The following is a 13,189-nucleotide window of genomic DNA, read 5'->3' as shown; positions in this document are numbered from 1 at the left end:
TTGGTTTGGCCGTTGATGTGGAAGCATGGCCGGGATATCCCCATGATTTTTTGCATTTAGGGTTATCGTAATGAACCCATTTTTCACCCCCGGTCACAGTGTGATGCAGAAATCCCTTCTGTTTTTGCCGTTCCAGGTCTCTTGGTTTCAGTTCACACGGGACTCAAGTTCCTTCTTTCTGAAACATGCCCATAGCCTTGAGACATTTTGAAATGGCTTGCTGTGTCACTCCCACTAGTCGTGCCAATTCTTCTTGAGTTTGATGTAAGTCTTCACTCAGCAATGTCTCCAATTCTGCATCTTCAAAAACATTCTCTCTTCCACCACTATGCCAGTCTATGGTGTTAAATTCACCGTTCTTGAAGCATTGAAACTGCTCATGACACGTTCTTTCACTAATAGTGTCCTTACCATACGTACTAGAATTCGATGAGACTCAGCTGTTTTCTTTGTATTGAAATAAAACAGTATCACCTCTGGCAAATGACGAGAACTAGGCTCGTAAACTGACATTTTCAATAAAGAACACCTTTATGATGCCGACACAAATTGACTAATGTTTGAATGAGGTTATGTTGACCGAGGTCCAAGCTAACTGCCTGACGTCTGCAATCTGTTTCTTTCGACCGCTACTTACCTTTTTCGCCACCTATCGGCAAATGGTGAAAGCAAAGTAGTATACCTTGTAAATGATTATAATAATTTCTTATTTCATATTTTGTATCATAATGAGTAAGTATGCAAGAGCCTCCACATGATTTCTCTTGGCTACAAAAGCTGTTGGCTAATACGAAATTTTCAATTATATTCAGAATTTTGATACTGGTCAGACATGAGCCAGTGTTCATTGAAACAAATAACTTTGATATTTCTACATTCAGATAGAATAATGTGTTATTTGTCCTCTTTATGACTTTCATTTGAAAAGCCAACACTTAGACCATTTATATTCAAATGCATTATGCAGTGGCATTCTTTTGTATTTTTGGTCTCAAGCATCTCCTTCTTGGATACCATTTCAGTCTTGCCGTTTTCATTACCAAACAGTGTTTCTCATCTCCATCATTTCTTGTAAGTTTCCCCTATTTTGCAGAATTTTACATGTATCAGCAAACATTTTACTAAAAATTTTGAATCCTAACCTATTTAAATGCAGACTGTCTGTACGTAAACATTTATTGCTTAATAATTTATTTGGATTTATGAATGCAACTCCTAAATCATTAGAGTTTTTGTTTCAATACTGGCTTATCCTCTCAATATATTGATCACTGACTGATTTTCTGTGGATAATACCACTCACCATAATTCTAGATGTTTTGTAGAGGTTTCTGGCAGATCGAATTTCTTGTTTCCCTTACAATATCCTCTTCATTGCTGCTTCTAAGAGAATTTGTACCTTTGTGGATGAAGACTCCTTTTTAGTTACTCCGATTATTTTATGATTACATGATTGGCAAACTTTGGCAACAGCCCCTGTAGTATTACTTCTTTTTCATGCTGCATGTCTAAGCTCTGACTATTCTTCATGCTCCCACCCCACCCCCTCCCAATAAGGGCCATGAGCTAGAATATGCCCCCTCCCCCTTCCAAGTACTTCCTAAGAAGTGACCAAAATAAGTCTTGTAACTAGGCGAGTTTTCATGTTGGTGACTCTGCGATTATCACACCACCACTTATTATTAACGTATTTTGTCCAGTGGCACTCCCATTATACATATTTGTAAAATGTCATATTTCAACCACCAGGGGTTTTTGACAAATAATTCTTTATTTACAGATGGTTTCAATCCTCAAATCATCTTCAAGCATCTTAATGTTATTTACAACAGCTCACATGATAATATTATTCTTTGCAGGCTTGAGAAAAACCCGTTCATTCAAATAAAAACAGCTACCTACACCCAATGAGTAAAATTGTGTTTTTTGGGAATTTTTTTGTATTGACAATAAAGTCCTGATATGTAACTGTATAAGAACATGAGTTAACCCCCCCCCCCCCCCCCCACACACACACACACACACGCAAGGAGCAGATACTAGAGGCATTCTACTTTCTTGCTAATATCTTAAGCCCAAGATTCATGGCAAGAATATTAACTGCTGAACAAGAAGAAAGAACGAAGTGCAGAAAACTGGTTCACAGAAATAACCAGAGTGGATTACAAACATTATGTTTAGGATTGCTGATTCTGATTATTTTCCTATCTCTGCATTTTCTAATGCAATCATAACTTAGTTCCATCAAAACAAATGGTGGAAGATAAAGGAGCTGCAAACCTCAAAAGAAGGAAACTTACCAACAGGATTTATTATTATTGTGAAACGCCTCATTTTTTGCCCTGCCAATACTGATCCACTGAGGGAATCTTCTCCACCTACAGGCTTGTTTGGTTAAAATTAAGAAATAATTTAAGAGTGAAAAGAGCAGAGAAATAAGTGTAGATATCCTCACAAGCCCGGTGTGTGTGTGTGTTCTTAGAGTCAGTATTTATTTCCACCTCTTGAAACTTTGTTAATAGACTTTCTCGAGATAGTTTATGCTATCTTCAAGAGTCTTCCAGTTCAGTTCCTCCAGAATCTCTGTGACACTCTTCACAGATCAAACAAACCTGTGACCATTTGTGCTGCATTTTTCTATGTACATTCAATATCCCATGTTAGCCCTATTTGGTATGAGTCCCACACTCTTGAACAATATCCTAGAACCAGTCACATGAATGATTTGTAAGCATCTAACTGACTGCCGTGAATCAAAGCTTGCAATGTGTCATGTGAGAAAAGTGCAAGTTGGTTTCACATGATCTATGTTTTTGGAATCCATGCTGGTTGGCATTGTGTTCAAGATATCTCATTACATTTGATGTCAGAATATGTTCCAAGATTCTACAACAAACCAATGTCAGGGGTATTGGGCAGTAGTTTTGTGGGTCACTTGTAGTACCTGCCTTGTAAATGGGTGTGACGTGTGCTTTTTTCTAATAACTGGGCATCATTTGCTGTTTGAGGGATCTATGATAGATTATAGTTAGAAGAGGAGCTAACTCAGCTGCTGGAAATTCAGTATAGAATCTGATAGAGATTCCATTGGGCTCTGGAGTTTTAATCAGTTTTAACGATTTCGGTAGTTTCTGAACACCACTGACACTAATACTTATTTCATTCATCATTTCAGTGGTATTAGGATTAAATTGGGGAATTCTCCTGGTTTTCCTTTATAAAGGAACGTACAAAAACAGAATTAAGCATTTCAGCTTTTGCTTTGCTACTCTCAATTTCAGTTCCTGTCTCGTTTCCTAGGGAATGGACATTAACTTTGATTCCACTGACTGACTTTACATACAACCAGAATATCTTTGGGTTTTATGAAAGATAATTTTGCAATATTATGCTACAGTACTCATTGAAGACATCAAACATTGCTCTCTTGACAGCCAAATGTGTTTTGTTCAGTATCTGTCTAGAGCCCTACGCCCTTACACCTATTATATAGTAATCTTGTGTTTCTTAAGTTTCTTTACAGTGACTGTATTCCATGGAGGGTCCTTCCCGTTGTGAACTGTATTACTAGGTACATATCTATCCAGTGCATGGTCACCTATTCTTTTAAACTAGAGCCAGAGTTCTTCCACATGCTACTAACCTATGCTGAAAGCTTCTCTAAGCTCCTCATTGAGGTATGACACAACTGATTCCTTATCTAGTTTGCTGAAAATTTACATTTATCTGCTTATTTTAGCTGTCCTTTGTACTTTGGCAATCATTGTTGCCACAACCACATCATGGTCACTGATAACAGTTTTGCCTCAGAAAGGTCAGGCGTATTTGTTGCACGACGGTCCAAATCCATGTTCAGCCATCCTGATTTAGTTTTTCTGTGATATGCCCAAATCACTTCAGGCACATGCCGGTATGGTTCCTTTGAAAGTGCGTGGTTGACTTCCTTCCCCATCCTCCCCTTGATGGAGCCAATGACCTCTCTGTTTGATTGCTCCCCCACATTAACCACCCAATCTATTTATTGCCATTAGATCCAATATATTTCCATCATGAGTGGGGTTCCGAACTATATGTTCTACACAGTTTTCAGAGAAAGCATTTAGTAATGTTTCACAGGATGTCTTACCACATCCAAAACTAACAAAACTATTGCTTTCCCAATTAATTGTTGGATGATGAAAGTCTGCACCAGTGATTACAGTATGCAGGGTGTATACGACATGCGAAATCTGGGAAAAACTGGGAATTTCTTCGTCTGGGAGAAAACTGAGGAAAAATTTTTTTAGAATTCCAGGAATTTTTCATTGTTTTAGTTTTCAGTTAATGTTTTGTAATTTTGACTGGTAAGAACTGATACTTAACAAAGAATTTTACTGCATCCTGCTACTGCAAAGTAATGCTGTAACAATAAAACATAAATGGAAAAAAAACCTTAAGTTGCAAATGAAAAGCACCATTTACAACAACAACAAAGCTCAGTGCACATGCCAGCATCTGCCAGCAGGAAAATGCGTTAAAGGCATTAGCACAAAGACTGTTCAATACACCATATCAACAAACTGCTTCCGATGAGCATGACGTTTACATTAGATCCATTTGAGGCACGTGTGCTGTTGAGTCGCATATGAGCAGTACCTTTTCCCGGATCTGGCTATGTAAGTGTAACTATTGCATTTATCAGCAGTAGCAGTAGCCAGATACTATTCGGAAACGTGTTTCTGGTGCACCCAAGCTGCCAGATTCACGCATGCACCAGTGCAGTCTGACAGTCTGAGTAGTATTCAGAGTGAGCTGTGTTTATGTTTAGTGATTTGCTGTTTCCTCCGTGTTTACAGCTCTCACGTCAGATGAAAACAAACTGGCTTTCTGTGGCCAGGAGTTTCAAATGAATTAAAATACATAATTACAGAAGGCTAAAATATGTTATCAATTTCAACTTTCTAATTTTATTTTATTTCCCTGTTTTTGGCAGTTACTTTAATCACCTTGCAGAACAATGAAGTTATTTTTGTCGTTTTGCTAAGAAAATTTGGCTTTCATTTATCTTTTCCGCAGAGACAGTCAATTTATTTGAAACGAAGTGTTTCATTCAACACTATTGGCAATTGTTCACTGAATTCCAACTACACATTTTCATATTCAGGCATGAATAGCATTTTGCCATAATAAAGAACCAAACATGAAATAATGCAGTACTGGTACTCGAAGAAAATCTGCACTCCGAAAACCACACTGAGAAACTTAATATCAGGTTGGGGCCTACTTCCTTGTGACTCTGGACATATGAATTATGCATTTTAGTATGGTTTATGAAATTCCGATGCACTATATGTTCGAACATACGGACTTCGTACCTCATCATAGCTGAGCACACGCAGTAACGCCTGTTCTCTGGCAACTGCTGAAACAAACATATTTCTGACAGACTGCAGGAAAATATTGCGAATGGTGGTTTGAAAAGCATTGCTTTCAAAGTAAATTTCCTTCTGCACAAGATGAATTATGTTACGTGTGAGAATGTGCAATAACAGAGCATTTGACACTCATTTAAAACTTTGAGGACCAGCCACTTAGAAGAATTTTGAGCCCAGAAGACCAGACATTTATGTCATTATTTAAAACTTTACTGGTACAATTTTTGACACACATTAAGATCAGATTAGATTCAGTTTTCATTCCATAAACCCCAAAAAATGTAACACATACCAAGAAACAATCAATATGTGTGCAGGCTTAGCTTTTCTGGTATCTACACTATGTATATTAATTTAAACCATTAACTTTTCCTATTTGTGTGTTCAACTGCTTGGCAGTGATGTTGCCATTGGCTCACTACAACACATGTCCTATGCTATGAATTTCTGCTGTCATCAGCAGTCAAGGTCATGTGACTTGAACTATGATTGGCTCACACACACACACACACACACACACACACACACACACACACACACACACACACACACACACACACTCTTTTCCACCCATCATTCACTGACATTCCCTGTGTGTAAGAGGGAGAAGAGGAAGAAGAACCAAGAACATGAAACACCAGACCACATACCATGCCAAAATGCTACAAGAAGTTCAAATGTTGCCATCAAACCTACATGACATCAAACTTTGCTGACATAGTGACAAAATGTATATAGTGTGATGAAGAAAAGATCTCAAATCTCTCTCAGCTGTTTGCACATGTCAAAGTCAGTTGCCCAGTTCAGGGAGAAGACACCAATTCCATCACCCATATCACTAGTGGTAACCATCCCAGTGACACAGCTGGAGACACTTCATTTTCTTCCACCATCACCAGACTCTTGGACAACACCCACGGCCATCCTCCTTCCACAAAAAAACAGAATACCTACTAGAGTTGCTTCTCCCAGCAGATAAAAAGAAAGTCATCATACAAATGTGTGAAGAAGAATGTAAGCCCCATATGAAAGCCCATGTGTTGTTCTGCCATTGGCACAAGAGGAAGTTGCAGGTGCTATCATTGAGACATGGAAAGACTCCTGGACAAGAATGCATTTGTAATTTAATGCTGAAAGAAGTGAAGAACAAAACTGTTCCATTCTTCGCATTATTACTAAGACGAGGAAAAATTCTTGCAGTCTAGAAGTTTGTACAAGCTGTGTTAATTAAGAAGAGCATGGATAAGGATCCAGTGGTTCCTGTCCTCTTAGCATCTTGTGTAAAATACAGGAGCACTTAATGTGTGGCAGCCACAGTCCCACAGGGAGTTACACGCCCTCAGCCAGAGCCAGTTCACTTTCAGAAAGAGCAGATCCATTGACAGTGCAATTAACTGTGTTGTCACCATTGTCGACAACTGTAGCAGCAAGTATGTTGTAGGTGTGATGGGTGACATTGCAGGTGCATTTGATGACCTGTGGTAGCACGCAGTGCTCGTTTGCCTTAGACAAGTTCAGGTCCTAAAATATTTGTACCAGATCGTAGATTATTTGAAGAGCACACTGTGCAGTGAGGCGCAACATCCGCTAAAGTAGAGAGATGAATCGCTAAGGGTTGTTCACAGGGACAATTTTCTGGGACCTAACCACTTAGCCATTACCACCAACTCGATTAAAACCTCTAGTGACATGTCCAGTGCATAAAAAAGTTAGACATTCTGGTTGTGGCAGAGGACTCAAGAGCCATGCTGGAAAGTAAAGCATGCAATGTGCTTGCTCGGATACAAAAGTAGTGCTTAGATATTAAATTAGAAATTTGCAACAAATAAGACTATTTACTGGCTGCTCAATGGCAGTCTTTTCCATTCACTGAATTCTCCTCTGAGAACTATTATTCATGGTATAAAGTAAGTTGATAGGTACAGTGGTTGTTTGAACAAAAAGAGCTGGGCTAGTAATCTTATCTTCCCAACCTTTAAAAATGAATACTACCACAGAAGGGAAGGATGAAAATTCTCAAACTGTATTATGCAATCACATAATTGATAGGTATTGCAAATAAAATTGCTGTGGAATGATACTACAACACCCGCAGAAAGAATTTAAAGATTTATTTGATGATGAAAGAGCAAAAGATTACTGCAACTATTGACAGGTGATTTCTATGTTATTCATTGTTCTGTATATCAAGAAGCAATGTGTGCTAAATTAGCAGCCATGGAGCACATGATGAAACTTGTACCACAAATAGTAAATTTTCTGAAGTCGCAGACACTATTACATTGTCAGTTGCAACAGTTTTTGATGGAACTGAACAATAAGTCTGGAGATGTTATATACTACTGCAAAGAAAGTTGCTTACATAAAGGGACATGCCTGGAGTGATTTTTTTAATTTAAAACCTACCTTTAATGAGTTTATGGAGAAAAAATGAAAGCAGGAACAAAAATTATAACATCCAGAATGGTTTGCAGACCACTCCTTTAAGTGGACTTGAATGTCACACTACCTACAGTAAGACACTTCAAGGTGAGAGACAACTTATTTCTGATTTGGTGAGAATGCATTTAAAAAGAAAATCACATTTTGGAAGGGGTAACTTCTGGGAGGGAGGGATCAATTTTTCTGAGCTCACTGGTGTTAAAGAAAACACAAATTTTGAAGACTTCAAGGACACTGCCAAACTCACATCTGTTGCTGAGCTGTTTCTGATATCATTTGCCATTTCAGTTGAAAGCATCTCTGTATGTGTGTGGATGGAATCAATTGATCTGCATTGCATTTCCTATTTAAAGGACAGATTCTTTTATGATACAACTTTTCATGAGTTCTGTTATTTTCCTTGGGAAGAGTTTCCACATCTTCATAATGAGGTTTCAGTCAATATATGTGTGTGAAAGGCTTTTGTTGATTATGAAGATAATGGAGTCATGATCACTTGGCAACCTGTATGACAAAAATGTGCAAAATTGTCTGCTTCTGCCTGTATGACGACAGTTTGTACCAGGTATAAATTTTATTATGTCTTGAGTGTGCCACTATAATTAAATAATACTGAAAATTTTGTTTGTGATCTATTTTGTTGTGGAATATGAAACCAAGCCACATGCAAGATGTTCTCTGTTCCTTAAGAGATTGCATTGCTATCGAAATGCGGTGCATTCAGTTTCCTCCTCTTCCCACTCATTGTGGCATAATAGTGGGTGAGACATTGGGCCAGCTGGGAAGCTTTTTCGGCTACACAGACAGATTGAGGGTTAATTTGCACCTGAGCAATGTAGCGTATATACTGCAGATCTGGTAGCTATCTCTCAAGCCTTGTAGTACATTAGAATGTGCACATCTAGGAACTTTAGAGTCATATAACCACCATAATATTCATTTCGCCTCTAAACCATGGAGGCATACTCTGAAATGAATTCACTGACAAATCAGCTAAAGAAGCAATTACAGGAGAAAAATTTGGAGTACTAGGCACAGACCTACAATGGCAGCTGTGACACTGTATTTTGAAGACCTTTAATGTGGAAGGGCACTATCCTCAACAAACTAAGGATGATCATTAGGAGACCACTAAGGTTGACATACTTCTCTCAGAAGACAGAAAAAAAGGGTCATATGGTGCCAACTACTTATTAACTGCATCAGAGTGACTCACGTTCTTCTTGCATCAAGAGCATCCACTCCATTGCAGCTATGGTAATCTTTAATAGCACCCCATATTCACACAAAGTTTGCCTCTAGCTACACTGCAATGGGTCATAAACTTCAGCATTTCCCTACCTGTAATATTTGCAGACAGTGGGATAGCAACTAAACAAGTAATCCATTTTGTGAGAGAATTTTATCACAAAATTTAAAGCCTTTCACAGATTCATGTCCATTCTGTGGGGAGATGTGGAGGGATTACTTTTTGTCATGACGTCTCTCACGGATCCTCCAGCTGTGTTCTGCACCTGCACATTGATATGCTACAAATCTTTTTAATTTCATAAACTGATTAAGGTATAACCCCACTAGTTGCTAAAAGTTTCATTTTCTCATCCCATTTTAGACAAAATGAGCATGGTAAACCACCTTTGTACATCCACTATTGCTGTCGATGCAGGGGTGGGTGTAGATGGTTCTCCTCCTTTCTCAGATATTTGTCCTGGGGGGTCTCCAACTTTTTTCCTCTCTTAGCTCCCCCACCCCTAACTTGATAATGTTTCTAATTACTTGGGTTTTATTTAATTTAATCAAATAATTTAACCTACTGTGCACCTGTTTTAGCTAAATGACAGGGTCAGAGATTCTGGAGCAGACCATTGTTCTTTCCTTACACACATCATCATTTACCTGAACCACCTAAGAAAGGAGGGAGTAATAAACAAACCATTTAGTTCCTTTAATCCCATAATAATAATAATAATAATAATAATAATAATAATACTCAGCATCTTGTTTGTACATTTTCATGCAGGTGCAGCAAAGCGTTACAGAACAAATTGAATTAATGGTATGGCCTATTGGAGTAGTGTGCTTGTTGCTGTGGCTTCATTTATTTTCATGTAAAACACTACTACTCTAAATTCAGTTTTCATGTTGTGCATCCATTCGCTAGCTACATATTTGCTACTTTTTTTGTAACTATTGGTTTTATGGTTTCTCATTGTCTTTTCACTTTTTATGTGCATAGGAATGTGTGTGAAGACAAAAACTTCAGAGGGAGACAAAGTGTTCGTGAACATATGCCACACTGAAGAAATTCCAAAGCCAGCTGATGTCACTGAAGATGAATTGATGGCTATGTGGAATTCTGATGAAGCACCAAGTTACCGTTTACCACTAAGCATGGGTGAACCAAGAGATGTGGAAGATAAATGTAAGTTGTAATTGAAGCACAAATATAATTGCTGCGATGCACGCTTTTTCTGATTGTTATATAATGCTAATTTCTTTTGGAATACATGCTATAATCATAAGGTGATGTCATATTTCTGCATGCTACAGTTTTGTATTTATTTTTTCTCATTTGTATATCCCAGTGATTCTGAAAGTTTTGGGCATACTAATTCGAAGTTTAATCAATTCCATTTAAATCCCCCTTTGGTATGCTGTTACATCATCTGATACAATTTGGTGGTTGTTGTTGTGGTCTTCAGTCCAGAGACTGGTTTGATGCAGCTCTCCATGCTACTCTATCCTGTGCAAGCTTCTTCATCTCCCAGTACCTACTGCAACCTACATCCTTCTGAATCTGTTTAGTATATTCATCTCTTGGTCTCCCTCTACGATTTCTACCCTCCACACTGCCCTCCAATACTAAATTTATGATCCCCTGATGCCTCAGAATATGCCCTACCAACCTATCCCTTCTTCTAGTCAAGTTGTGCCACAAATTTCTCTTCTCTCCAATTCTGTTCAATGCCTCCTTGTTAGTTATGTGATCTACCCATCTAATCTTCAGCATTCTTCTGTAGCACCACATTTGGAAAACGTCTATTCTCTTCTTGTCCAAGCTATTTATCGTCCACATTTCACTTCCATACATGGCTACACTCCATACAAATACTTCCAGAAATGACTTCCTGACACTTAAATCTATACTCGATGTTAACAAATTTCTCTTCTTCAGAAACGCTTTCCTTGCCATTGCCAGTCTACATTTTATATCCTCTCTACTTCGACCATCATCAGTTATTTTGCTCCCCAAATAGCAAAACTCATTTACTACTTTAAGCGTTTCATTTCCTAATCTAATTCCCGCAGCATCACCCGATTTAATTCGACTACATTCCATTATCCTCGTTTTGCTTTTATTGATGTTCATCTGATATCCTCCTTTCAAAACACTATCAATTCCATTCAGCTGCTCTTCCAGGTCTTTTGCTGTCTCTGACAGAATTACAATGTCATCAGCGAACCTCAAAGTTTTTATTTCTTCTCCATGGATTTTAATTCCTACTCCAAAATTTTCTTTTGTTTCCTTTACTGCTTGCTCAATATAGAGATTGAATAACATCGGGGATATGCTACAACCCTGTCTCTCTCCCTTCCCAACCACTGCTTCCTTTCCATGCCCCTCGACTCTTATAACTGCCATCTGGTTTCACTCCCTGTATTTTACCCCTGCCACCTTCAGAATTTGAAAGAGAGTATTCCAGTCAACATTGTCAAAAGCTTTCTCCAAGTCTACAAATGCTAGATACGTAGGTTTGCCTTTCCTTAATCTATTTTCTAACATAAGTCGTAGGGTCAGTACTGCATCACGTGTTCCAACATTTCTACGGAATCCAAACTGATTATCCCCAAGGTCAGCTTCTACCAGTTTTTCCATTCGTCTGTAAAGAATTCGTGTTAGTATTTTTCAGCTGTAGCTTATTAAACTGATAGTTTGGTAATTTTCCCATCTGTCAACACCTGCTTTCTTTGGAATTGGGATTACTATATTCTTCTTGAAGTCTGAGGGTATTTTGCCTGTCTCATACATCTTGCTCACTAGATGGTAGAGTTTTGTTAGGCTTGGCTCTCCCAAGGCTGTCAGTAGTTCTAATGGAATGTTGTCTACTCCCAGGGCCTTGTTTCGACTTAGGTCTTTCAGTGCTCTGTCAAACTCTTCACGCAGTATCGTATCTCCTATTTCATCTTCGTTGGTACCATACTGAAAATATTAAAGTAACCAACATTCCAGGCATATTATACCAGCCTTGCTCGGGAGTTAGGAGGCCACTGTAACAGTGCCAAAATTTAAATTATTTAGTATTTACAAGTATTTTGTAAAATGTCACAGTACACAAGAGAATAACACTATAGTTCACTTCATGTGGGAAGGTGACCCAGCTATCAGATGTTCTGTGCATCCCCGTCCATTGACTGCAAGCAGCCGCGATTTACTACTAGACTGCGAGAATCACTCTCCCACATGCTGCACAGTTGCTGTGCTTCAGGACAATACAGTTTCATTCACAGAATGACCGAATTATTCATTCAGTTGTCAATGTTACTTTCTTGTGTCAATGTAAAAGTGAATGTGTCTCTGTAAATGTTTTAGTGTGATTGGCAATAAAATGTGTCAAATTATAGGAGTATCACATGTGAAGTGCTCCACAAGCAGATGAGTAGGTGTGTTTACCACAAGCACAAATTTTTCAAATGTGGGTCTGAAAGCTGGACTCCTGTTTTTGACATTTTGAAGATATGAGAACGAACGGAAGAAGCATGGGTCAGCAAGAGAACTATACAGAGAATAGTAAACAAAAGTGTGAGAGCTGTAGAACCCTCATAAATATTTGGTTTTGCGTTTCCCAGAAAGCATTAAAATCACAGGAAACCTGTAAAGCAAATGGATGCTTTTGTCAATGATATTTTAAAGTGGTCCATGTTTGAAATGTATATGACTAGTGAATATCTGACAGCACAAAAACTTGTTACAGTTATGCATGAGAAAATTGGCCTCATAGGTAGCACTTCTTCGATGCAAATAATTGTAAAAGACGTTGATTTCAAGTATGTTAAGAAAAGAGTTTTTGATTGAAAGAAGTAACATAGATGCAGTGTGAACCACATATCTTATGAAGATGCACAATACAAGAGGAAGAGGTAGTTCAAAATATATTACGTTGATGAACCATGGGTGAATCGGAATCTTTCCATGAATACCTGTTTTAAAATGAGAGATGGTACTTGGAGTTTTAAAATTCGCATAGGAATATGGTCAATTCCCATAGGAATATGGTCTTGGATAGTTATTCTGCATGCTGGCTGCTTATGGTTTTGTTCCGGAGAGTCAACTT

The 13,189-nt window shown here is 38.2% G+C and overlaps 1 protein-coding gene across 1 annotated transcript in view; it reads left to right on the top strand.

Moving 5' to 3' along the window:
* Positions 1-13,189, top strand: part of LOC124804725 (PIH1 domain-containing protein 1-like) — a 66,343-nt gene that overhangs the window by 38,580 nt on the left and 14,574 nt on the right. Inside the window, exon 3 of the mRNA XM_047265007.1 lies at positions 10,093-10,278. Within this exon, the coding sequence (XP_047120963.1) occupies positions 10,093-10,278 (186 nt within the window). The remainder of the gene's footprint in view (positions 1-10,092; positions 10,279-13,189) is intronic.

The sequence above is a fragment of the Schistocerca piceifrons genome, chromosome 7 (genome assembly GCF_021461385.2).
Source record: "Schistocerca piceifrons isolate TAMUIC-IGC-003096 chromosome 7, iqSchPice1.1, whole genome shotgun sequence".
Lineage (NCBI taxonomy): Eukaryota > Metazoa > Arthropoda > Insecta > Orthoptera > Acrididae > Schistocerca > Schistocerca piceifrons.
This window is presented reverse-complemented; position numbering and strand designations above follow the sequence as displayed.